The following is a 27,860-nucleotide window of genomic DNA, read 5'->3' as shown; positions in this document are numbered from 1 at the left end:
GGATAATGCCTTTTCTAATAATCTGCCTACGTTTCTTTTATTTGTTATCTACTTCATCCCTTTTTTATTTGTCTGATCTTCTTTCCTCTTCTCTCTAATCTCTCTCTCTTCTCTCTTCTCTCTACTAATACCTCCTTGTTTTCTCTCTAATTTGTCTACTATGTCCCACCATCACGATGAGAGATGAGCTACCGTACATGGTACACGCTCATATACACTCCCAAAATAGTATGCCGCAAGTAAGTATATCACAGAGGCAACTAAAGATCCAGAAACGAAAACCGATAACGCTGAAGATAATAAGCTGTGGTGATTTATATGACTAAATAGTATTATTTATTTGTACTAACCTAAACACAACGTGGGGTGACCCAAATCCAAACGATCACTAACCAAAATAATACACTTATCTTTTTTCAGCAGCACTACACCAGCCAGCAAAGTTCAACAATCCATCGTTGCTTATGCCTTTGTTGTCGTTTAGAACCAGTTTTGCAAGGTAGGCGACGATTGTGCGTATTTCTCGCGTAACTTTTGAAAAGAGCCTATTTATAGCCTGAACAATACGTAAAGAGCAAATTGAAACATTGAACGTCGCGTGAAAGTGGAACTTAATGAAGGCCTAAGTACTTTTTCGTAGTTTTTAGTTTTCGGATTTTAAAGATCGTCGGTTACAGTGTCCTGCTTACTGAGCAGAAAAACGCGGTCCCAGGTCCTTACATATCAAAGAGATTTATGGTAAAATCGCTTGTGTATCGTGTATTTTGCGAAACTAGTTGTTGTCGTTGGTTCCGGGTTTGAATGGATACACAAATTTGAGCAACGGTATTATGTGATATGAGGGGCTCGGTGGCCTTAGAGCAACCGTTTTTGCTTACTGAGCAGAACATCATGAGTCTAATCTCAGGCCCATCCACATTCAAGATTCGTCAATCGTTTTATTTGTAATATGACTACATGGTAATAACAGCAACTCGGTGATTAAAAAGGTGCTCGTCTGCCTAGTGGCAAACGTTTTTGCTTACTGAGCAGAAGACCGTGGGTTTAGTCCCAAGCTCCTTCGCGTTATATGATCGTTAGGACATCAATTCAGCTTATCGTTTACCAAAACGAACCCTGCTGCAAACCCAGTGATTCCTCGTGGAAGTGCAGAGGTGTTCTCGGCTTCCATCAAAGCGAGTGTCATGTCAACACAATCCTTCCCATTCCTTTCTTGACCTGTGTTCGGGCGCGGCCGGCGCTGGTATTGCCTAATTTAAGATCACCAGTTTTTATACATTGAGGATGATTGCTAGTCCCAAGCATCGTCTATTGGTTCTCTGTGTAATTACAGCTGATCTGGCAATAACAGAGTAGCAACCGTGGGCGGTCAATCAAGCTCAAGCTCAAGCTCAAGCAAGCAATAATCGTATTGTCAATACATTTTATATTGACGTCAATACATCGATATTGACAATATTTCTATACTCACATCATCAATATTATATTCAATAATTCTGCTTCGCCTCAATATATTGATACGAGTGGGTTCGCTTTAGATTTTTAACAATATCTCAACAATTTGTTTCTCTTTTACAAATCTTAGGGTACGTACAAAAAGGTAAATTAAATTTAGAAGTCATCTGCAGTGAAAATAGAGGCTTGTGCCTAGTAGGCCCAAAATTAGGTCTGAGCCCTACATAAATATGAAAATAGAAATTCACTCTACTCAAATCTAGTGGTGTAATCAGTTGATGCAAATTACTGAACATTACGAAAAAAAATCCCTTTTCCACCCTATACTCATCCCATCATAATGGCAAGTTTCACCACAACCTCCCTGCAACCCAACCAAGAATTCACCACACCGCCATTTCCATATATCTTCCCTGTTACAATTCCCTACACATTATCCTGGAACCAGGGGGAACATCGAAACGCGAATATCCACACCAAAGCGAGAATTCCGAAAAATGGGAGGAGGCAACTTTCCCTCTTTGGGCTCTTCCGCTTGCATCTATCTTGCAATTCCATCTTTCCACCCGTATTCTCCCTATTATAGCGTTCGTTCGTAAACATTGATTTCTCCCCCTCGTGTTTCGCCCTTTTTTCATGCGGGACGACTTTGCCTCTCTCCCTATATATGTTTCAATTAGACGAGTACAAGAAAGTGACAAAAAATCTTCTTGGCTGCGGCCAAAGGGATGCTATCGTCATCGTCGTCTTTGTGGTCCCTTCATCCCCGGCTGGTTGTGTGTCGTCCCTATTGTTTGGTTTTGTGTTAAATTTGTTGATTTTGCGTCCAGACTGTTCAGTTTGCAGACGGATAGCCAAGTGTAAACAACGACAGTGTGATTGAGGATATGGTTTTTTAAGTTTGCGCGCGCGCACGATTGACGTTTCGAGTGGTCTTCTTGAGGGTTTCTATTTCTGAACCATGTCGGTGAAATCTATTGCACCTCCGCAAACCTACTCGCGACTGTTTCGGCCGTGGGATGCCGCAGCTGTGAACAAGGCCAGCACGAGTCCTAACACATCCAGTGATTGTGGAAGTGAAGGATCGATTAAAAGTGAACCATGTGAGCTGAGAGTTCGAGCGCGTTTGGATATGGAAAGTCCCGTTTCGTCCGAGCCCAAGTCGCCTCCGTTTAGTCCTTCGAAGGGGCCTTTGCCCGGAACACCCGAACTGGATATCAGTGCCGCGTTTCTCGGTCATCCAGCGGATTTGGCTTCCTACTATTATTTCTACAACCAACAGAAGCTGGGAGTTGATTTACTACCGCCAGGTTTCAACTTTACCGGATTACCGATCGATCCACTGACGTACGATCAGATGGAACAGGAGTACTTCCGAGTGCTTAGTGAAGATGCGAAAGCCAAGCTGCTGAGCAGTCGCAAGCAGCGACCGAAGAAGTTCAAGTGCCCTCACTGTGACGTAGCCTTCTCCAACAATGGCCAGCTTAAGGGTCACATTCGAATTCATACCGGTAGGTTCTTCGGAATGAAAAAAAAACTTCAATTGTGAAACTAAATTTGTATCTAATCCTCACAGGAGAGCGCCCTTTCAAGTGTGACGAACAGAGCTGTGGCAAGACGTTTACCCGTAATGAAGAACTAACCCGTCACAAGCGGATCCATACCGGAATTCGGCCGTACGCTTGCCAGACCTGCGGAAAGAAGTTTGGCCGACGGGATCACCTCAAGAAGCACACCAAAACGCACATGCCACAGGAGCGGTATACGTATGGGTTGGCGCCGGCCGCCATGCTAATGCCGATGTATACGGCCGCGTCGCACCTGTACGGTTATTAGAGTGATTTGATAAAATGGTGGTTTTTGTGTAAATAACAATGAGCGTTGTTAAGTGATATGTTGGAACCAGTTAATAGAGCTAGAGACGAAATATTAGTATTTTTATAAAAGCAGAACTTACTCGTGACTGAGGTATATTTTGTACAGAAGATGTCCTTATTGTAGTTGGTACAGTATTTTGGTGGAAATATAAAATAATGTCAATTTGTAAAATACTCTTTCTGATTCGACAACGATCCGAATGAATGCTGAATTATGCCATCTGGTGGATTACTTTGTACTGTTGAATTGCGCCTAGGGGCTGTCCAGACAGTTTTCGAAAGATCGTAGATCGTAGATGGCTGCTCGTTCTCTTCTCACATAAATCTTTGAAAAGTTTTTAAAGAATTGTGGAATGTTATAATGACACATAGAGCATACAATTATAACTATTCCAAAAATTCAAGGGATTATGGTGAAATTAATCATTTAATATATTTACCCAATTGCTAGAAAGGGACGTCCTCCTAATACCCCGTTCACATTACAGCGTATATCACGTGATATACGCTGTCTTGCAATGAGCACTCATACATCTAGTTTTCACTGGAAATCCTATGTATGAGTGCTCATTGCAAGACAGCCTATATTACACGATATAAGCCATATACCCCGTTCACATTACAGCGTATATCACGTGATTTACGCTGTCTTGCAATGAGCACTCATACATCTAGTTTTCACTGGAAATCCTATGTATGAGTGCTCATTGCAAGACAGTCTATATTACGTGATATAGGCTGTAATGTGAACGGGGTAATAGTCTGTACGGGGTATTACGCTCGCCATAGTTACGCCGACTGCTGATTCATTTTTGACATTAGACACTTACCATTTTGATGGCACAGTTTGTAGAAGGCTATGATTTATTGATTTTTCCATTCAACATTCCTACCAAGTCACTGCATGTCCTTGGAGGAAGTCCCACAGGATCAGGACCAGGCCAAGCTTACCCAGGAATATCCTCGGAAATATCAGGACTACCAAAATAAGCTCGAACTGCAAAAGGAAGAATACCAAAAGGAAAACCCCGAGTTGCAGAAGGACGGTTTGGAGAATTGCTTCAAAGATTACAAGGCTCGAGAGTTGAGATAGATTTGCGAAGCACAAATGGCGACTCACGATAAGCTGCGGACGTTCAACACGAAGCTGAACGAGGTGATTGGCCGCCAGATGCGAGCTCCCGGACTGCTCTCGGTTCAGGGTGGAGGAGGTGCGCGTTACACAATAGAAACCGGAAGGTGCACCACCGATGGCTTCCGCAAGTACCATTCAGCGTCACGGAGATAATTTGTTGCTGAGCGGTTCCATATCATTAAAGCAACGAGTAATTTTCATCTTTTTTGATTTGCATGAAACCTTGCATACAAGTTTTTGGGGAAGAAAAACGCCGTTTTGCATACTTGGTTCGCCATTTTGAATCTAGCCTTACTTATGAGAAGGGCCTATGAAAAATGCACATGATATCTTCAAAAAATGTATCTCGGAAACGGTTTGTCCGATTGGTTTGGTGTCTTGGGCGAAGTTTTAGACAATTGTTGGTGTTATATGGAAAAAATATGCACGGTAAAAAAAAGTTTGGTATTTGTGTTTTGAACTAAAATATAAATTTTCCCTTTAAAGTGACATGTCAATAATTTTTTTATTATCCTTATGTTATAGCTGACTGAAAATGCTATCTAGTACACAGTAGGCTGTTCTGGAGAAAAATAGGTTACGATGAAAAAAATTGTTTTTTAAAAAAATACAATTTTCAAAAAAGCTATTAAGAAAAGTCAAAAAAGTTTGTCACCCTAATTTTATGAAAGTACATTAAATTTGCAAACAAAAAGTACTTCGGTAACATTTTTCTAAGATGCACCGTTTAGAAGATATTACTGATTTAATATTGTTTTTTTTGATAACTTAATAAGTTTTGGCCCTTTTCGGATGTACTCCGTGTTTTTCCAGCTTGAAAAGTTTTTTTTCGGAAAGATTGGAAAATTTTGAGTTAAAATGACACTGACAGCTTAAAGATTCGAGTGAAATTCTCTGCCTTAAAAGTATTTTGAAAAACAAGTTACAAAATCCCACTATCAGGAACAATGATTTCTTCAAGTGATTTTTGGTGCGTTGTGCTGAAAATGTGCATTCAACTCTTGCATATCGCCTAACAGTTTAATCCATTTAAACTGGATGTGTTTATACTGTGCATATTTTCTCTCTATTGCCGAACATCGCCACAGACATCAAACCGATGAGACAACTCGATTTCGAGATACACCTTTTTGAGAACTGCAAATGTAAGCTCCTCAATTAGCAAGATTCAAAAGAGCGAATTAAGCTTATTTTTCAGGGATGGTGATTGTGCGCAATAAAAAATAACATTATATGGTGGATATCATCAGTTTATTTTTATTCCTGTATTTTTATAAAATTATTGTTTACACAACTTTCTTAACAATATTGAATATTTTGGCATCATTGTCAGGACAGTTTGAATAAAGCTTTGCCTTTATTGTATTTTCTGATAGAGGAAGAAATGAGTGGAATTTTAGAGTTCCTTGAATTGTTTTTGCATTATTATATTGATTATTTAGCTGCAAAGACATATTTTCGTATTCTTCTGTAGTAGAATAACAAAATGACAACTTTGTAAGTTCTTCTTCTTTTCGTTTGTTTGCCCAATTAAACAACTCTCTTGCAGTCTTTATCGGGTGTTCGCGTTCTTTGGCTAAACTTGCTCTGGTAGCCATGCGTTTTATCGTACCTCCAATAGCATCGCATGGACCTTTTCCGTGCGATGTTGCGAAGAAATGCCATTCAGCGTCAATACCATACTTTGACTTAAATTTACAAAGGCTAGAAAAGTTTTTTCGGTTTTTATGCTGTGAAGCAGCACCATCTGACATAAAATAATTTTTTTTTATGTTTTTATTTTGATCAATTTGTAAAAAGTTTATCATTTTACCAATAAACAAATTGACAGTGACTGAATCATGTCTTAGTTCTTCAGAAATTATAATGAAGCTAAAATGTTTAATTTGCATATTTTCAGTATAATATATTACGAAAGGATGGATTGTGGCCTGTTGCACGTTCCAATGGTGTGATTGAACTTCATCCTGCAAAACGAAGCTGTAATTTTCAGAAAAGTCACAAATAGCTAAAAATTCACCATCTTGCAAGTTTTGTTGTGTAGTTTTCAAAAAATTGGATTGTTCGGTTTTTACAAAATCATGCAGAATCAAACTTTCTAATTTTGAGCTGAAAAATGAAACAAACTCATCGGTTTGCTTTACAATAGTTTCTAAATCACATCTGTCAGTGGTAACCCATTGTTCGAATGAAAGCTTTTCAACAAAGTTTTCTTCCAGTTGTTTCAATAAACTGTCTTCTAAAACTGAGGTATCTGGGCAGTTTTTACATCTTCGTAGATGGCAATGAGTTGTCTTATTTTCGCAAAGTAATCTATTCGTTAATGTTTTTAGATCATTCAAGACATTGTATTTTTTTATGCTATGTAGAATTAAATTGACATTTTCATGCGTAGTGCAAACGCAAACATTATGTGTTCCTGTGATAGTCAATAGTTTACATTGCCTTGGCCGGAGGCTTGCAAATGATGAAAACCCTATTTTTTCATTGACGTACATTTCATTAAAGCGATTAAAAGCTTCTCTCAATGTCATCATTAACAATCTTTTCTGAACAGCTAATCTCTTATTTCCTTTCTTTACGCTAACAAAATCTCTTTGGCCTGGCATTGCACGGCTTATATCATCGTCCTCAAAAAAATTCAAAACCAGTTCTTTTGTTTCATTACTCAAAGCTTTTCCAGAGCTTGAACCTTGAGATGAATCAAATACATTATCTCTTTCCTTTCTTGCATCTGATGCCATATTTCTACTGGTTTTAAATTCGTCTACAATTTTTTGTACTGACCATGATTTTGGCAACGATGATAAAATTGATAGTTTTTCTTGCCTTGTGGCTGAATTAAAAAAATTAATTTTCATATTTTCTATGACTTCATCAAACTCGTTTGCTTTTTCTGTTTTAGCGTCTAATTTAAAAAGATTTCTTCGTACACCTTCGACGATTTTAGCGCACTTTTTTTCAGGATAGTGAACATTTTTAACCTTACCTAAATCTATAGGCGAAACACGAATAGCTGCTATTCCTCGGTTGAATATTTCGACGTCTACAGGCATCGTGAAGTCTTCATTTGATTTAATTGTGCTTAGCGTTGACTCTGATGGTATCGTGACCAAACTTTCATAGCTTTGCGAAACAGGTACATCAGGTATGGTCTGAACAGTTGGCATCCTTGAGCCGCCGGCTACGCTTTGTTCCTCGTTTTGGGTGAGGTGAGCTCTTGAATCAATATATAGACGGCAAGACGAACAAACACGAAAATCCTTGGTGTTCAGTGTGGATACCTTGGAAAATCCAATTGATTTTAGTTTTTGGATGATACCATCCGTGAGATATCGCAGCTCTTTCGAACACTGAATGTCTTTGAATGGGCGAATACATCTTATTTTACTCATTTTGTAATCTGTAACAGAAAATATTTTCCAATTGTTAGTTTTGTACGAAAATATCACAAAACATATAATTAAAATGTGTATTTAAAACTTACACTTGCACTGCGAAATCATAACGTGCTGGTTCAAACGGTTACGATTATGAACAACCAGACCATATTACACTATTTGAAATGTCTCTTTCTTGTATGCCTGCGGCTTCAATCCACAATACTCTTCGAATATTCAATGGTGGCCCTACCAAATCTTTAAATCGATTTATCTCCGTAAATATGGCTCTAATCGCGAAAAGAGGGGTGTTCAGATGCTCGAAATTTTCATACCCGGATTTCCCAGTATAAAATATTCCAAAATCCCAGTATAAAATATTCCAAAATCCGGCCGGTGGGCCTACCAAACCTTTAAATCGATTTATCTCCGTAAATATGGCTCTAATCGCGAAAAGAGGGGTGTTCAGATGCTCGAAATTTTCATACCCAGATTACCGACTACAAAATATTCCAAAATCCTTTATTTATCGGCCGGTGGGCCTACCAAATCTTTAAATCGATTTATCTCCGTAAATATGGCTCTTATCGCGAAAAGAGGGGTGTTCAGATGCTCGAAATTTTCATACCCGGATTTCCCAGTATAAAATATTCCAAAATCCTTTATTTATCGGCCGGTGGGCCTACCAAACCTTTAAATCGATTTATCTCCGTAAATATGGCTCTAATCGTGAAAAGAGGGGTGTTCAGATGCTCGAAATTTTCATACCCGGATTTCCCAGTATAAAATATTCCAAAATCCTTTATTTATCGGCCGGTGGGCCTACCAAACCTTTAAATCGATTTATCTCTGTAAATATGGCTCTAATCGCGAAAAGAGGGGTGTTCAGATGCTCGAAATTTTCATACCCAGATTACCGACTACAAAATATTCCAAAATCCTTTATTTATCGGCCGGTGGGCCTACCAAATCTTTAAATCGATTTATCTCCGTAAATATGGCTCTTATCGCGAAAAGAGGGGTGTTCAGATGCTCGAAATTTTCATACCCGGATTTCCCAGTATAAAATATTCCAAAATCCTTTATTTATCGGCCGGTGGGCCTACCAAACCTTTAAATCGATTTATCTCCGTAAATATGGCTCTAATCGTGAAAAGAGGGGTGTTCAGATGCTCGAAATTTTCATACCCGGATTTCCCAGTATAAAATATTCCAAAATCCTTTATTTATCGGCCGGTGGGCCTACCAAATCTTTAAATCGATTTATCTCCGTAAATATGGCTCTAATCGCGAAAAGAGGGGTGTTCAGATGCTCGAAATTTTCATACCCGGATTTCCCAGTATAATATATTCCAAAATCCTTTGTTTATCGGCCGGTGGGCCTACCAAATCTTTAAATCGATTTATCTCCGTAAATATGGCTCTAATCGCGAAAAGAGGGGTGTTCAGATGCTCGAAATTTTCATACCCGGATTTCCCAGTATAAAATATTCCAAAATCCTTTATTTATCGGCCGGTGGGCCTACCAAATCTTTAAATCGATTTATCTCCGTAAATATGGCTCTAATCGCGAAAAGAGGGGTGTTCAGATGCTCGAAATTTTCATACCCGGATTTCCCAGTATAAAATATTCCAAAATCCTTTATTTATCGGCCGGTGGGCCTACCAAACCTTTAAATCGATTTATCTCCGTAAATATGGCTCTAATCGCGAAAAGAGGGGTGTTCAGATGCTCGAAATTTTCATACCCGGATTTCCCAGTATAAAATATTCCAAAATCCTTTGTTTATTGGCCGGTGGGCCTACCAAATCTTTAAATCGATTTATCTCCGTAAATATGGCTCTAATCGCGAAAAGAGGGGTGTTCAGATGCTCGAAATTTTCATACCCGGATTTCCCAGTATAAAATATTCCAAAATCCTTTATTTATCAGCCGGTGGGCCTACCAAATCTTTAAATCGATTTATCTCCGTAAATATGGCTCTAATCGCGAAAAGAGGGGTGTTCAGATGCTCGAAATTTTCATACCCGGATTTCCCAGTATAAAATATTCCAAAATCCTTAATTTATCGGCCGGTGGGCCTACCAAACCTTTAAATCGATTTATCTCCGTAAATATGGCTCTAATCGCGAAAAGAGGGGTGTTCAGATGCTCGAAATTTTCATACCCGGATTTCCCAGTGTTAAATATTCCAAAATCCTTTATTTTTCGGCCGGTGGGCCTACCAAACCTTTAAATCGATTTATCTCCGTAAATATGGCTCTAATCGCGAAAAGAGGGGTGTTCAGATGCTCGAAATTTTCATACCCGGATTTCCCAGTATAAAATATTCCAAAATCCTTAATTTATCGGCCGGTGGGCCTACCAAACCTTTAAATCGATTTATCTCCGTAAATATGGCTCTAATCGTGAAAAGAGGGGTGTTCAGATGCTCGAAATTTTCATACCCGGATTTCCCAGTATAAAATATTCCAAAATCCTTTATTTATCGGCCGGTGGGCCTACCAAATCTTTAAATCGATTTATCTCCGTAAATATGGCTCTAATCGCGAAAAGAGGGGTGTTCAGATGCTCGAAATTTTCATACCCGGATTTCCCAGTATAAAATATTCCAAAATCCTTAATTTATCGGCCGGTGGGCCTACCAAACCTTTAAATCGATTTATCTCCGTAAATATGGCTATAATCGTGAAAAGAGGGGTGTTCAGATGCTCGAAATTTTCATACCCGGATTTCCCAGTATAAAATATTCCAAAATCCTTTATTTATCGGCCGGTGGGCCTACCAAATCTTTAAATCGATTTATCTCCGTAAATATGGCTCTAATCGCGAAAAGAGGGGTGTTCAGATGCTCGAAATTTTCATACCCGGATTTCCCAGTATAAAATATTCCAAAATCCTTAATTTATCGGCCGATGGGCCTACCAAACCTTTAAATCGATTTATCTCCGTAAATATGGCTCTAATCGCGAAAAGAGGGGTGTTCAGATGCTCGAAATTTTCATACCCGGATTTCCCAGTATAAAATATTCCAAAATCCTTAATTTATCGGCCGGTGGGCCTACCAAACCTTTAAATCGATTTATCTCCGTAAATATGGCTCTAATCGCGAAAAGAGGGGTGTTCAGATGCTCGAAATTTTCAATTTCCCAGTGTAAAATATTCCAAAATCCTTTATTTATCGGCCGGTGGGCCTACCAAACCTTTAAATCGATTTATCTCCGTAAATATGGCTCTAATCGCGAAAAGAGGGGTGTTCAGATGCTCGAAATTTTCATATCCGGATTTCCCAGTATAAAATATTCCAAAATCCTTTATTTATCGGCCAGTGGGCCTACCAAACCTTTAAATCGATTTATCTCCGTAAATATGGCTCTAATCGCGAAAAGAGGGGTGTTCAGATGCTCGAAATTTTCATATCCGGATTTCCCAGTATAAAATATTCCAAAATCCTTTATTTATCGGCCGGTGGGCCTACCAAACCTTTAAATCGATTTATCTCCGTAAATATGGCTCTTATCGCGAAAAGAGGGGTGTTCAGATGCTCGAAATTTTCATACCCGGATTTCCCAGTATAAAATATTCCAAAATCCTTTATTTATCGGCCGGTGGGCCTACCAAACCTTTAAATCGATTTATCTCCGTAAATATGGCTCTAATCGCGAAAAGAGGGGTGTTCAGATGCTCGAAATTTTCATACTCAGATGAGGGGTGTTCAGATGCTCGAAATTTTCATACCCGGATTTCCCAGTATAAAATATTCCAAAATCCTTTATTTATCGGCCGGTGGGCCTACCAAATCTTTAAATCGATTTATCTCCGTAAATATGGCTCTAATCGCGAAAAGAGGGGTGTTCAGATGCTCGAAATTTTCATACCCGGATTTCCCAGTATAAAATATTCCAAAATCCTTTATTTATCGGCCGGTGGGCCTACCAAACCTTTAAATCGATTTATCTCCGTAAATATGGCTCTAATCGCGAAAAGAGGGGTGTTCAGATGCTCGAAATTTTCATACCCGGATTTCCCAGTATAAAATATTCCAAAATCCTTAATTTTTCGGCCGGTGGGCCTACCAAATCTTTAAATCGATTTATCTCCGTAAATATGGCTCTAATCGCGAAAAGAGGGGTGTTCAGATGCTCGAAATTTTCATACCCGGATTTCCCAGTATAAAATATTCCAAAATCCTTTATTTATCGGCCGGTGGGCCTACCAAACCTTTAAATCGATTTATCTCCGTAAATATGGCTCTAATCGCGAAAAGAGGGGTGTTCAGATGCTCGAAATTTTCATACTCAGATATCCCAGTATAAAATATTCCAAAATCCTTTATTTATCGGCCGGTGGGCCTACCAAACCTTTAAATCGATTTATCTCCGTAAATATGGCTCTAATCGCGAAAAGAGGGGTGTTCAGATGCTCGAAATTTTCATACCCGGATTTCCCAGTATAAAATATTCCAAAATCCTTTATTTTTCGGCCGGTGGGCCTACCAAACCTTTAAATCGATTTATCTCCGTAAATATGGCTCTAATCGCGAAAAGAGGGGTGGGCAGATGCTCGAAATTTTCATACCCGGATTTCCCAGTATAAAATATTCCAAAATCCTTAATTTATCGGCCGGTGGGCCTACCAAACCTTTAAATCGATTTATCTCCGTAAATATGGCTCTAATCGCGAAAAGAGGGGTGTTCAGATGCTCGAAATTTTCATACCCGGATTTCCCAGTATAAAATATTCCAAAATCCTTTATTTATCGGCCGGTGGGCCTACCAAACCTTTAAATCGATTTATCTCCGTAAATATGGCTCTTATCGCGAAAAGAGGGGTGTTCAGATGCTCGAAATTTTCATATCCAGATTTCCCAGTAAAAAATATTCCAACATCCTTTATTTATCGGCCGGTGGGCCTACCAAACCTTTAAATCGATTTATCTCCGTAAATATGGCTCTAATCGCGAAAAGAGGGGTGTTCAGATGCTCGAAATTTTCATACCCGGATTTCCCAGTATAAAATATTCCAAAATCCTTAATTTATCGGCCGGTGGGCCTACCAAACCTTTAAATCGATTTATGTCCGTAAATATGGCTCTAATCGCGAAAAGAGGGGTGTTCAGATGCTCGAAATTTTCATACCCGGATTTCCCAGTGTTAAATATTCCAAAATCCTTTATTTTTCGGCCGGTGGGCCTACCAAACCTTTAAATCGATTTATCTCCGTAAATATGGCTCTAATCGCGAAAAGAGGGGTGTTCAGATGCTCGAAATTTTCATACCCGGATTTCCCAGTATAAAATATTCCAAAATCCTTTATTTTTCGGCCGGTGGGCCTACCAAACCTTTAAATCGATTTATCTCCGTAAATATGGCTCTAATCGCGAAAAGAGGGGTGGGCAGATGCTCGAAATTTTCATACCCGGATTTCCCAGTATAAAATATTCCAAAATCCTTAATTTATCGGCCGGTGGGCCTACCAAACCTTTAAATCGATTTATCTCCGTAAATATGGCTCTAATCGCGAAAAGAGGGGTGTTCAGATGCTTGATATTTTCATACCCAGATTTCCCAGTGTAAAATATTCCAAAATCCTTTATTTATCGGCCGGTGGGCCTACCAAACCTTTAAATCGATTTATCTCCGTAAATATGGCTCTAATCGCGAAAAGAGGGGTGTTCAGATGCTCGAAATTTTCATACCCAGATTTCCCAGTGTAAAATATTCCAAAATCCTTTATTTATCGGCCGGTGGGCCTACCAAACCTTTAAATCGATTTATCTCCGTAAATATGGCTCTTATCGCGAAAAGAGGGGTGTTCAGATGCTCGAAATTTTCATACCCGGATTTCCCAGTGTTAAATATTCCAAAATCCTTTATTTATCGGCCGGTGGGCCTACCAAACCTTTAAATCGATTTATCTCCGTAAATATGGCTCTAATCGCGAAAAGAGGGGTGTTCAGATGCTTGATATTTTCATACCCAGATTTCCCAGTGTAAAATATTCCAAAATCCTTTATTTATCGGCCGGTGGGCCTACCAAACCTTTAAATCGATTTATCTCCGTAAATATGGCTCTTATCGCGAAAAGAGGGGTGTTCAGATGCTCGAAATTTTCATACCCGGATTTCCCAGTGTTAAATATTCCAAAATCCTTTATTTATCGGCCGGTGGGCCTACCAAACCTTTAAATCGATTTATCTCCGTAAATATGGCTCTAATCGCGAAAAGAGGGGTGTTCAGATGCTCGAAATTTTCATACCCAGATTTCCCAGTGTAAAATATTCCAAAATCCTTTATTTATCGGCCGGTGGGCCTACCAAACCTTTAAATCGATTTATCTCCGTAAATATGGCTCTAATCGCGAAAAGAGGGGTGTTCAGATGCTCGAAATTTTCATACCCAGATTTCCCAGTGTAAAATATTCCAAAATCCTTTATTTATCGGCCGGTGGGCCTACCAAACCTTTAAATCGATTTATCTCCGTAAATATGGCTCTAATCGCGAAAAGAGGGGTGTTCAGATGCTCGAAATTTTCATACCCAGATTTCCCAGTGTAAAATATTCCAAAATCCTTTATTTATCGGCCGGTGGGCCTACCAAACCTTTAAATCGATTTATCTCCGTAAATATGGCTCTTATCGCGAAAAGAGGGGTGTTCAGATGCTCGAAATTTTCATACCCGGATTTCCCAGTGTTAAATATTCCAAAATCCTTTATTTATCGGCCGGTGGGCCTACCAAACCTTTAAATCGATTTATCTCCGTAAATATGGCTCTAATCGCGAAAAGAGGGGTGTTCAGATGCTTGATATTTTCATACCCAGATTTCCCAGTGTAAAATATTCCAAAATCCTTTATTTATCGGCCGGTGGGCCTACCAAACCTTTAAATCGATTTATCTCCGTAAATATGGCTCTAATCGCGAAAAGAGGGGTGTTCAGATGCTCGATATTTTCATACCCAGATTTCCCAGTGTAAAATATTCCAAAATCCTTTATTTATCGGCCGGTGGGCCTACCAAACCTTTAAATCGATTTATCTCCGTAGATATGGCTCTAATCGCGAAAAGAGGGGTGTTCAGATGCTCGATATTTTCATACCCAGATTTCCCAGTGTAAAATATTCCAAAATCCTTTATTTATCGGCCGGTGGGCCTACCAAACCTTTAAATCGATTTATCTCCGTAAATATGGCTCTAATCGCGAAAAGAGGGGTGTTCAGATGCTCGAAATTTTCATACCCGGATTTCCCAGTATAAAATATTCCAAAATCCTTAATTTATCGGCCGGTGGGCCTACCAAACCTTTAAATCGATTTATCTCCGTAGATATGGCTCTAATCGCGAAAAGAGGGGTGTTCAGATGCTCGAAATTTTCATACTCAGATATCCCAGTATAAAATATTCCAAAATCCTTTATTTTTCGGCCGGTGGGCCTACCAAACCTTTAAATCGATTTATCTCCGTAAATATGGCTCTAATCGCGAAAAGAGGGGTGTTCAGATGCTCGAAATTTTCATATCCGGATTTCCCAGTAAAAAATATTCCAACATCCTTTATTTATCGGCCGGTGGGCCTACCAAACCTTTAAATCGATTTATCTCCGTAAATATGGCTCTAATCGCGAAAAGAGGGGTGTTCAGATGCTCGAAATTTTCATATCCAGATTTCCCAGTAAAAAATATTCCAACATCCTTTATTTATCGGCCGGTGGGCCTACCAAACCTTTAAATCGATTTATCTCCGTAAATATGGCTCTAATCGCGAAAAGAGGGGTGTTCAGATGCTCGAAATTTTCATATCCGGATTTCCCAGTATAAAATATTCCAAAATCCTTTATTTATCGGCCAGTGGGCCTACCAAACCTTTAAATCGATTTATCTCCGTAAATATGGCTCTAATCGCGAAAAGAGGGGTGGGCAGATGCTCGAAATTTTCATACCCGGATTTCCCAGTATAAAATATTCCAAAATCCTTAATTTATCGGCCGGTGGGCCTACCAAACCTTTAAATCGATTTATCTCCGTAAATATGGCTCTAATCGCGAAAAGAGGGGTGTTCAGATGCTCGAAATTTTCATACCCGGATTTCCCAGTGTTAAATATTCCAAAATCCTTTATTTTTCGGCCGGTGGGCCTACCAAACCTTTAAATCGATTTATCTCCGTAAATATGGCTCTAATCGCGAAAAGAGGGGTGTTCAGATGCTCGAAATTTTCATACCCGGATTTCCCAGTGTAAAATATTCCAAAATCCTTTATTTATCGGCCGGTGGGCCTACCAAACCTTTAAATCGATTTATCTCCGTAGATATGGCTCTAATCGCGAAAAGAGGGGTGTTCAGATGCTCGATATTTTCATACCCAGATTTCCCAGTGTAAAATATTCCAAAATCCTTTATTTATCGGCCGGTGGGCCTACCAAACCTTTAAATCGATTTATCTCCGTAAATATGGCTCTAATCGCGAAAAGAGGGGTGTTCAGATGCTCGAAATTTTCATACCCGGATTTCCCAGTATAAAATATTCCAAAATCCTTAATTTATCGGCCGGTGGGCCTACCAAACCTTTAAATCGATTTATCTCCGTAAATATGGCTCTTATCGCGAAAAGAGGAGTGTTCAGATGCTCGAAATTTTCATATCCGGATTTCCCAGTATAAAATATTCCAAAATCCTTTATTTATCGGCCAGTGGGCCTACCAAACCTTTAAATCGATTTATCTCCGTAAATATGGCTCTAATCGCGAAAAGAGGGGTGTTCAGATGCTCGAAATTTTCATATCCGGATTTCCCAGTATAAAATATTCCAAAATCCTTAATTTATCGGCCGGTGGGCCTACCAAACCTTTAAATCGATTTATCTCCGTAAATATGGCTCTAATCGCGAAAAGAGGGGTGTTCAGATGCTCGAAATTTTCATACCCAGATTTCCCAGTGTAAAATATTCCAAAATCCTTTATTTATCGGCCGGTGGGCCTACCAAACCTTTAAATCGATTTATCTCCGTAAATATGGCTCTAATCGCGAAAAGAGGGGTGTTCAGATGCTCGAAATTTTCATACCCGGATTTCCCAGTGTTAAATATTCCAAAATCCTTTATTTATCGGCCGGTGGGCCTACCAAACCTTTAAATCGATTTATCTCCGTAAATATGGCTCTAATCGCGAAAAGAGGGGTGTTCAGATGCTTGATATTTTCATACCCAGATTTCCCAGTGTAAAATATTCCAAAATCCTTTATTTATCGGCCGGTGGGCCTACCAAACCTTTAAATCGATTTATCTCCGTAAATATGGCTCTAATCGCGAAAAGAGGGGTGTTCAGATGCTCGAAATTTTCATACCCGGATTTCCCAGTATAAAATATTCCAAAATCCTTTATTTTTCGGCCGGTGGGCCTACCAAACCTTTAAATCGATTTATCTCCGTAAATATGGCTCTAATCGCGAAAAGAGGGGTGTTCAGATGCTCGAAATTTTCATATCCGGATTTCCCAGTATAAAATATTCCAAAATCCTTTATTTATCGGCCAGTGGGCCTACCAAACCTTTAAATCGATTTATCTCCGTAAATATGGCTCTAATCGCGAAAAGAGGGGTGGGCAGATGCTCGAAATTTTCATACCCGGATTTCCCAGTATAAAATATTCCAAAATCCTTAATTTATCGGCCGGTGGGCCTACCAAACCTTTAAATCGATTTATCTCCGTAAATATGGCTCTAATCGCGAAAAGAGGGGTGTTCAGATGCTCGAAATTTTCATACCCGGATTTCCCAGTGTTAAATATTCCAAAATCCTTTATTTTTCGGCCGGTGGGCCTACCAAACCTTTAAATCGATTTATCTCCGTAAATATGGCTCTAATCGCGAAAAGAGGGGTGTTCAGATGCTCGAAATTTTCATACCCGGATTTCCCAGTGTAAAATATTCCAAAATCCTTTATTTATCGGCCGGTGGGCCTACCAAACCTTTAAATCGATTTATCTCCGTAGATATGGCTCTAATCGCGAAAAGAGGGGTGTTCAGATGCTCGATATTTTCATACCCAGATTTCCCAGTGTAAAATATTCCAAAATCCTTTATTTATCGGCCGGTGGGCCTACCAAACCTTTAAATCGATTTATCTCCGTAAATATGGCTCTAATCGCGAAAAGAGGGGTGTTCAGATGCTCGAAATTTTCATACCCGGATTTCCCAGTATAAAATATTCCAAAATCCTTAATTTATCGGCCGGTGGGCCTACCAAACCTTTAAATCGATTTATCTCCGTAAATATGGCTCTTATCGCGAAAAGAGGAGTGTTCAGATGCTCGAAATTTTCATATCCGGATTTCCCAGTATAAAATATTCCAAAATCCTTTATTTATCGGCCAGTGGGCCTACCAAACCTTTAAATCGATTTATCTCCGTAAATATGGCTCTAATCGCGAAAAGAGGGGTGTTCAGATGCTCGAAATTTTCATATCCGGATTTCCCAGTATAAAATATTCCAAAATCCTTAATTTATCGGCCGGTGGGCCTACCAAACCTTTAAATCGATTTATCTCCGTAAATATGGCTCTAATCGCGAAAAGAGGGGTGTTCAGATGCTCGAAATTTTCATACCCAGATTTCCCAGTGTAAAATATTCCAAAATCCTTTATTTATCGGCCGGTGGGCCTACCAAACCTTTAAATCGATTTATCTCCGTAAATATGGCTCTAATCGCGAAAAGAGGGGTGTTCAGATGCTCGAAATTTTCATACCCGGATTTCCCAGTATAAAATATTCCAAAATCCTTAATTTATCGGCCGGTGGGCCTACCAAACCTTTAAATCGATTTATCTCCGTAAATATGGCTCTAATCGCGAAAAGAGGGGTGTTCAGATGCTCGAAATTTTCATACCCAGATTTCCCAGTGTAAAATATTCCAAAATCCTTTATTTATCGGCCGGTGGGCCTACCAAACCTTTAAATCGATTTATCTCCGTAAATATGGCTCTAATCGCGAAAAGAGGGGTGTTCAGATGCTCGAAATTTTCATACCCGGATTTCCCAGTGTTAAATATTCCAAAATCCTTTATTTTTCGGCCGGTGGGCCTACCAAACCTTTAAATCGATTTATCTCCGTAAATATGGCTCTAATCGCGAAAAGAGGGGTGTTCAGATGCTCGAAATTTTCATACCCAGATTTCCCAGTGTAAAATATTCCAAAATCCTTTATTTATCGGCCGGTGGGCCTACCAAACCTTTAAATCGATTTATCTCCGTAAATATGGCTCTAATCGCGAAAAGAGGGGTGTTCAGATGCTCGAAATTTTCATACCCGGATTTCCCAGTATAAAATATTCCAAAATCCTTAATTTATCGGCCGGTGGGCCTACCAAACCTTTAAATCGATTTATCTCCGTAAATATGGCTCTAATCGCGAAAAGAGGGGTGTTCAGATGCTCGAAATTTTCATACCCAGATTTCCCAGTGTAAAATATTCCAAAATCCTTTATTTATCGGCCGGTGGGCCTACCAAACCTTTAAATCGATTTATCTCCGTAAATATGGCTCTAATCGCGAAAAGAGGGGTGTTCAGATGCTCGAAATTTTCATACCCGGATTTCCCAGTGTTAAATATTCCAAAATCCTTTATTTTTCGGCCGGTGGGCCTACCAAACCTTTAAATCGATTTATCTCCGTAAATATGGCTCTAATCGCGAAAAGAGGGGTGTTCAGATGCTCGAAATTTTCATACCCGGATTTCCCAGTATAAAATATTCCAAAATCCTTTATTTTTCGGCCGGTGGGCCTACCAAACCTTTAAATCGATTTATCTCCGTAGATATGGCTCTAATCGCGAAAAGAGGGGTGTTCAGATGCTCGATATTTTCACACCCAGATTTCCCAGTGTAAAATATTCCAAAATCCTTTATTTATCGGCCGGTGGGCCTACCAAACCTTTAAATCGATTTATCTCCGTAAATATGGCTCTAATCGCGAAAAGAGGGGTGTTCAGATGCTCGAAATTTTCATACCCAGATTTCCCAGTGTAAAATATTCCAAAATCCTTTATTTATCGGCCGGTGGGCCTACCAAACCTTTAAATCGATTTATCTCCGTAAATATGGCTCTAATCGCGAAAAGAGGGGTGTTCAGATGCTCGAAATTTTCATACCCGGATTTCCCAGTGTTAAATATTCCAAAATCCTTTATTTTTCGGCCGGTGGGCCTACCAAACCTTTAAATCGATTTATCTCCGTAAATATGGCTCTAATCGCGAAAAGAGGGGTGTTCAGATGCTCGAAATTTTCATACCCGGATTTCCCAGTATAAAATATTCCAAAATCCTTTATTTTTCGGCCGGTGGGCCTACCAAACCTTTAAATCGATTTATCTCCGTAGATATGGCTCTAATCGCGAAAAGAGGGGTGTTCAGATGCTCGATATTTTCATACCCAGATTTCCCAGTGTAAAATATTCCAAAATCCTTTATTTATCGGCCGGTGGGCCTACCAAACCTTTAAATCGATTTATCTCCGTAAATATGGCTCTAATCGCGAAAAGAGGGGTGTTCAGATGCTCGAAATTTTCATACCCGGATTTCCCAGTATAAAATATTCCAAAATCCTTAATTTATCGGCCGGTGGGCCTACCAAACCTTTAAATCGATTTATCTCCGTAAATATGGCTCTTATCGCGAAAAGAGGAGTGTTCAGATGCTCGAAATTTTCATATCCGGATTTCCCAGTATAAAATATTCCAAAATCCTTTATTTATCGGCCAGTGGGCCTACCAAACCTTTAAATCGATTTATCTCCGTAAATATGGCTCTAATCGCGAAAAGAGGGGTGTTCAGATGCTCGAAATTTTCATATCCGGATTTCCCAGTATAAAATATTCCAAAATCCTTAATTTATCGGCCGGTGGGCCTACCAAACCTTTAAATCGATTTATCTCCGTAAATATGGCTCTAATCGCGAAAAGAGGGGTGTTCAGATGCTCGAAATTTTCATACCCAGATTTCCCAGTGTAAAATATTCCAAAATCCTTTATTTATCGGCCGGTGGGCCTACCAAACCTTTAAATCGATTTATCTCCGTAAATATGGCTCTAATCGCGAAAAGAGGGGTGTTCAGATGCTCGAAATTTTCATACCCGGATTTCCCAGTATAAAATATTCCAAAATCCTTAATTTATCGGCCGGTGGGCCTACCAAACCTTTAAATCGATTTATCTCCGTAAATATGGCTCTAATCGCGAAAAGAGGGGTGTTCAGATGCTCGAAATTTTCATACCCAGATTTCCCAGTGTAAAATATTCCAAAATCCTTTATTTATCGGCCGGTGGGCCTACCAAACCTTTAAATCGATTTATCTCCGTAAATATGGCTCTAATCGCGAAAAGAGGGGTGTTCAGATGCTCGAAATTTTCATACCCGGATTTCCCAGTGTTAAATATTCCAAAATCCTTTATTTTTCGGCCGGTGGGCCTACCAAACCTTTAAATCGATTTATCTCCGTAAATATGGCTCTAATCGCGAAAAGAGGGGTGTTCAGATGCTCGAAATTTTCATACCCGGATTTCCCAGTATAAAATATTCCAAAATCCTTTATTTTTCGGCCGGTGGGCCTACCAAACCTTTAAATCGATTTATCTCCGTAGATATGGCTCTAATCGCGAAAAGAGGGGTGTTCAGATGCTCGATATTTTCACACCCAGATTTCCCAGTGTAAAATATTCCAAAATCCTTTATTTATCGGCCGGTGGGCCTACCAAACCTTTAAATCGATTTATCTCCGTAAATATGGCTCTAATCGCGAAAAGAGGGGTGTTCAGATGCTCGAAATTTTCATACCCAGATTTCCCAGTGTAAAATATTCCAAAATCCTTTATTTATCGGCCGGTGGGCCTACCAAACCTTTAAATCGATTTATCTCCGTAAATATGGCTCTTATCGCGAAAAGAGGAGTGTTCAGATGCTCGAAATTTTCATATCCGGATTTCCCAGTATAAAATATTCCAAAATCCTTTATTTTTCGGCCGGTGGGCCTACCAAACCTTTAAATCGATTTATCTCCGTAAATATGGCTCTAATCGCGAAAAGAGGGGTGTTCAGATGCTCGAAATTTTCATACCCGGATTTCCCAGTATAAAATATTCCAAAATCCTTTATTTTTCGGCCGGTGGGCCTACCAAACCTTTAAATCGATTTATCTCCGTAGATATGGCTCTAATCGCGAAAAGAGGGGTGTTCAGATGCTCGATATTTTCACACCCAGATTTCCCAGTGTAAAATATTCCAAAATCCTTAATTTATCGGCCGGTGGGCCTACCAAACCTTTAAATCGATTTATCTCCGTAAATATGGCTCTTATCGCGAAAAGAGGAGTGTTCAGATGCTCGAAATTTTCATATCCGGATTTCCCAGTATAAAATATTCCAAAATCCTTTATTTATCGGCCAGTGGGCCTACCAAACCTTTAAATCGATTTATCTCCGTAAATATGGCTCTAATCGCGAAAAGAGGGGTGTTCAGATGCTCGAAATTTTCATATCCGGATTTCCCAGTATAAAATATTCCAAAATCCTTAATTTATCGGCCGGTGGGCCTACCAAACCTTTAAATCGATTTATCTCCGTAAATATGGCTCTAATCGCGAAAAGAGGGGTGTTCAGATGCTCGAAATTTTCATACCCAGATTTCCCAGTGTAAAATATTCCAAAATCCTTTATTTATCGGCCGGTGGGCCTACCAAACCTTTAAATCGATTTATCTCCGTAAATATGGCTCTAATCGCGAAAAGAGGGGTGTTCAGATGCTCGAAATTTTCATACCCGGATTTCCCAGTATAAAATATTCCAAAATCCTTAATTTATCGGCCGGTGGGCCTACCAAACCTTTAAATCGATTTATCTCCGTAAATATGGCTCTAATCGCGAAAAGAGGGGTGTTCAGATGCTCGAAATTTTCATACCCAGATTTCCCAGTGTAAAATATTCCAAAATCCTTTATTTATCGGCCGGTGGGCCTACCAAACCTTTAAATCGATTTATCTCCGTAAATATGGCTCTAATCGCGAAAAGAGGGGTGTTCAGATGCTCGAAATTTTCATACCCGGATTTCCCAGTGTTAAATATTCCAAAATCCTTTATTTTTCGGCCGGTGGGCCTACCAAACCTTTAAATCGATTTATCTCCGTAAATATGGCTCTAATCGCGAAAAGAGGGGTGTTCAGATGCTCGAAATTTTCATACCCGGATTTCCCAGTATAAAATATTCCAAAATCCTTTATTTTTCGGCCGGTGGGCCTACCAAACCTTTAAATCGATTTATCTCCGTAGATATGGCTCTAATCGCGAAAAGAGGGGTGTTCAGATGCTCGATATTTTCACACCCAGATTTCCCAGTGTAAAATATTCCAAAATCCTTTATTTATCGGCCGGTGGGCCTACCAAACCTTTAAATCGATTTATCTCCGTAAATATGGCTCTAATCGCGAAAAGAGGGGTGTTCAGATGCTCGAAATTTTCATACCCAGATTTCCCAGTGTAAAATATTCCAAAATCCTTTATTTATCGGCCGGTGGGCCTACCAAACCTTTAAATCGATTTATCTCCGTAAATATGGCTCTAATCGCGAAAAGAGGGGTGTTCAGATGCTCGAAATTTTCATACCCGGATTTCCCAGTGTTAAATATTCCAAAATCCTTTATTTTTCGGCCGGTGGGCCTACCAAACCTTTAAATCGATTTATCTCCGTAAATATGGCTCTAATCGCGAAAAGAGGGGTGTTCAGATGCTCGAAATTTTCATACCCGGATTTCCCAGTATAAAATATTCCAAAATCCTTTATTTTTCGGCCGGTGGGCCTACCAAACCTTTAAATCGATTTATCTCCGTAGATATGGCTCTAATCGCGAAAAGAGGGGTGTTCAGATGCTCGATATTTTCATACCCAGATTTCCCAGTGTAAAATATTCCAAAATCCTTTATTTATCGGCCGGTGGGCCTACCAAACCTTTAAATCGATTTATCTCCGTAAATATGGCTCTAATCGCGAAAAGAGGGGTGTTCAGATGCTCGAAATTTTCATACCCGGATTTCCCAGTATAAAATATTCCAAAATCCTTAATTTATCGGCCGGTGGGCCTACCAAACCTTTAAATCGATTTATCTCCGTAAATATGGCTCTTATCGCGAAAAGAGGAGTGTTCAGATGCTCGAAATTTTCATATCCGGATTTCCCAGTATAAAATATTCCAAAATCCTTTATTTATCGGCCAGTGGGCCTACCAAACCTTTAAATCGATTTATCTCCGTAAATATGGCTCTAATCGCGAAAAGAGGGGTGTTCAGATGCTCGAAATTTTCATATCCGGATTTCCCAGTATAAAATATTCCAAAATCCTTAATTTATCGGCCGGTGGGCCTACCAAACCTTTAAATCGATTTATCTCCGTAAATATGGCTCTAATCGCGAAAAGAGGGGTGTTCAGATGCTCGAAATTTTCATACCCAGATTTCCCAGTGTAAAATATTCCAAAATCCTTTATTTATCGGCCGGTGGGCCTACCAAACCTTTAAATCGATTTATCTCCGTAAATATGGCTCTTATCGCGAAAAGAGGGGTGTTCAGATGCTCGAAATTTTCATACCCGGATTTCCCAGTGTTAAATATTCCAAAATCCTTTATTTATCGGCCGGTGGGCCTACCAAACCTTTAAATCGATTTATCTCCGTAAATATGGCTCTAATCGCGAAAAGAGGGGTGTTCAGATGCTTGATATTTTCATACCCAGATTTCCCAGTGTAAAATATTCCAAAATCCTTTATTTATCGGCCGGTGGGCCTACCAAACCTTTAAATCGATTTATCTCCGTAAATATGGCTCTAATCGCGAAAAGAGGGGTGTTCAGATGCTCGAAATTTTCATACCCAGATTTCCCAGTGTAAAATATTCCAAAATCCTTTATTTATCGGCCGGTGGGCCTACCAAACCTTTAAATCGATTTATCTCCGTAAATATGGCTCTAATCGCGAAAAGAGGGGTGTTCAGATGCTCGAAATTTTCATACCCAGATTTCCCAGTGTAAAATATTCCAAAATCCTTTATTTATCGGCCGGTGGGCCTACCAAACCTTTAAATCGATTTATCTCCGTAAATATGGCTCTTATCGCGAAAAGAGGGGTGTTCAGATGCTCGAAATTTTCATACCCGGATTTCCCAGTGTTAAATATTCCAAAATCCTTTATTTATCGGCCGGTGGGCCTACCAAACCTTTAAATCGATTTATCTCCGTAAATATGGCTCTAATCGCGAAAAGAGGGGTGTTCAGATGCTTGATATTTTCATACCCAGATTTCCCAGTGTAAAATATTCCAAAATCCTTAATTTATCGGCCGGTGGGCCTACCAAACCTTTAAATCGATTTATCTCCGTAAATATGGCTCTTATCGCGAAAAGAGGGGTGTTCAGATGCTCGAAATTTTCATACCCGGATTTCCCAGTGTTAAATATTCCAAAATCCTTTATTTATCGGCCGGTGGGCCTACCAAACCTTTAAATCGATTTATCTCCGTAAATATGGCTCTAATCGCGAAAAGAGGGGTGTTCAGATGCTTGATATTTTCATACCCAGATTTCCCAGTGTAAAATATTCCAAAATCCTTTATTTATCGGCCGGTGGGCCTACCAAACCTTTAAATCGATTTATCTCCGTAAATATGGCTCTAATCGCGAAAAGAGGGGTGTTCAGATGCTCGAAATTTTCATACCCGGATTTCCCAGTATAAAATATTCCAAAATCCTTAATTTATCGGCCGGTGGGCCTACCAAACCTTTAAATCGATTTATCTCCGTAAATATGGCTCTAATCGCGAAAAGAGGGGTGTTCAGATGCTCGAAATTTTCATACCCAGATTTCCCAGTGTAAAATATTCCAAAATCCTTTATTTATCGGCCGGTGGGCCTACCAAACCTTTAAATCGATTTATCTCCGTAAATATGGCTCTAATCGCGAAAAGAGGGGTGTTCAGATGCTCGAAATTTTCATACCCAGATTTCCCAGTGTAAAATATTCCAAAATCCTTTATTTATCGGCCGGTGGGCCTACCAAACCTTTAAATCGATTTATCTCCGTAAATATGGCTCTTATCGCGAAAAGAGGGGTGTTCAGATGCTCGAAATTTTCATACCCGGATTTCCCAGTGTTAAATATTCCAAAATCCTTTATTTATCGGCCGGTGGGCCTACCAAACCTTTAAATCGATTTATCTCCGTAAATATGGCTCTAATCGCGAAAAGAGGGGTGTTCAGATGCTTGATATTTTCATACCCAGATTTCCCAGTGTAAAATATTCCAAAATCCTTTATTTATCGGCCGGTGGGCCTACCAAACCTTTAAATCGATTTATCTCCGTAGATATGGCTCTAATCGCGAAAAGAGGGGTGTTCAGATGCTCGATATTTTCATACCCAGATTTCCCAGTGTAAAATATTCCAAAATCCTTTATTTATCGGCCGGTGGGCCTACCAAACCTTTAAATCGATTTATCTCCGTAAATATGGCTCTAATCGCGAAAAGAGGGGTGTTCAGATGCTCGAAATTTTCATACCCGGATTTCCCAGTATAAAATATTCCAAAATCCTTCATTTATCGGCCGGTGGGCCTACCAAACCTTTAAATCGATTTATCTCCGTAAATATGGCTCTAATCGCGAAAAGAGGGGTGTTCAGATGCTCGAAATTTTCATACCCAGATTTCCCAGTGTAAAATATTCCAAAATCCTTTATTTATCGGCCGGTGGGCCTACCAAACCTTTAAATCGATTTATCTCCGTAAATATGGCTCTAATCGCGAAAAGAGGGGTGTTCAGATGCTCGAAATTTTCATACCCGGATTTCCCAGTATAAAATATTCCAAAATCCTTTATTTATCGGCCGGTGGGCCTACCAAACCTTTAAATCGATTTATCTCCGTAAATATGGCTCTAATCGCGAAAAGAGGGGTGTTCAGATGCTCGAAATTTTCATACTCAGATATCCCAGTATAAAATATTCCAAAATCCTTTATTTATCGGCCGGTGGGCCTACCAAACCTTTAAATCGATTTATCTCCGTAAATATGGCTCTTATCGCGAAAAGAGGGGTGTTCAGATGCTCGAAATTTTCATATCCAGATTTCCCAGTAAAAAATATTCCAACATCCTTTATTTATCGGCCGGTGGGCCTACCAAACCTTTAAATCGATTTATCTCCGTAAATATGGCTCTAATCGCGAAAAGAGGGGTGTTCAGATGCTCGAAATTTTCATATCCGGATTTCCCAGTATAAAATATTCCAAAATCCTTTATTTATCGGCCAGTGGGCCTACCAAACCTTTAAATCGATTTATCTCCGTAAATATGGCTCTAATCGCGAAAAGAGGGGTGTTCAGATGCTCGAAATTTTCATATCCGGATTTCCCAGTATAAAATATTCCAAAATCCTTTATTTATCGGCCGGTGGGCCTACCAAACCTTTAAATCGATTTATCTCCGTAAATATGGCTCTAATCGCGAAAAGAGGGGTGTTCAGATGCTCGAAATTTTCATACCCAGATTTCCCAGTGTAAAATATTCCAAAATCCTTTATTTATCGGCCGGTGGGCCTACCAAACCTTTAAATCGATTTATCTCCATAAATATGGCTCTAATCGCGAAAAGAGGGGTGTTCAGATGCTCGAAATTTTCATACCCGGATTTCCCAGTATAAAATATTCCAAAATCCTTAATTTTTCGGCCGGTGGGCCTACCAAACCTTTAAATCGATTTATCTCCGTAAATATGGCTCTTATCGCGAAAAGAGGGGTGTTCAGATGCTCGATATTTTCATACCCAGATTTCCCAGTGTAAAATATTCCAACATCCTTTATTTATCGGCCGGTGGGCCTACCAAACCTTTAAATCGATTTATCTCCGTAAATATGGCTCTAATCGCGAAAAGAGGGGTGTTCAGATGCTCGAAATTTTCATACCCGGATTTCCCAGTATAAAATATTCCAAAATCCT

The 27,860-nt window shown here is 39.6% G+C and overlaps 2 protein-coding genes across 2 annotated transcripts in view; both read left to right on the top strand.

Moving 5' to 3' along the window:
- Positions 1-2,407: 2,407 nt before the first annotated feature.
- hkb (huckebein) lies at positions 2,408-3,291 on the top strand. Its single transcript, XM_065223103.1, has 2 exons — positions 2,408-2,966; positions 3,032-3,291. Exons 1-2 carry the CDS (start codon positions 2,417-2,419, stop codon positions 3,289-3,291), a joined length of 810 nt encoding a protein of 269 aa, XP_065079175.1. The 5' UTR covers positions 2,408-2,416.
- Positions 3,292-4,440: 1,149 nt separating this feature from the next.
- Positions 4,441-27,860, top strand: part of LOC135702143 (uncharacterized protein K02A2.6-like) — a 52,821-nt gene continuing 29,401 nt past the window's right edge. Inside the window, exon 1 of the mRNA XM_065223135.1 lies at positions 4,441-4,571. Within this exon, the coding sequence (XP_065079207.1) occupies positions 4,441-4,571 (131 nt within the window). The remainder of the gene's footprint in view (positions 4,572-27,860) is intronic.

This window comes from Ochlerotatus camptorhynchus, unplaced genomic scaffold (genome assembly GCF_037179485.1).
Source record: "Ochlerotatus camptorhynchus isolate MF236.1 unplaced genomic scaffold, CSIRO-AGI_Acam_v1.1 ptg000185l, whole genome shotgun sequence".
Classification (NCBI taxonomy): domain Eukaryota; kingdom Metazoa; phylum Arthropoda; class Insecta; order Diptera; family Culicidae; genus Ochlerotatus; species Ochlerotatus camptorhynchus.
This window is presented reverse-complemented; position numbering and strand designations above follow the sequence as displayed.

Bases quoted from the DNA above. Each gene is read 5' to 3' on its own strand.
- hkb (XM_065223103.1), top strand. From the start codon at position 2,417: ATGTCGGTGAAATCTATTGCACCTCCGCAAACCTACTCGCGACTGTTT. The intron at 2,967-3,031 runs GTAGGTTCTTCG...TAATCCTCACAG, and splicing joins TCACATTCGAATTCATACCG to GAGAGCGCCCTTTCAAGTGT.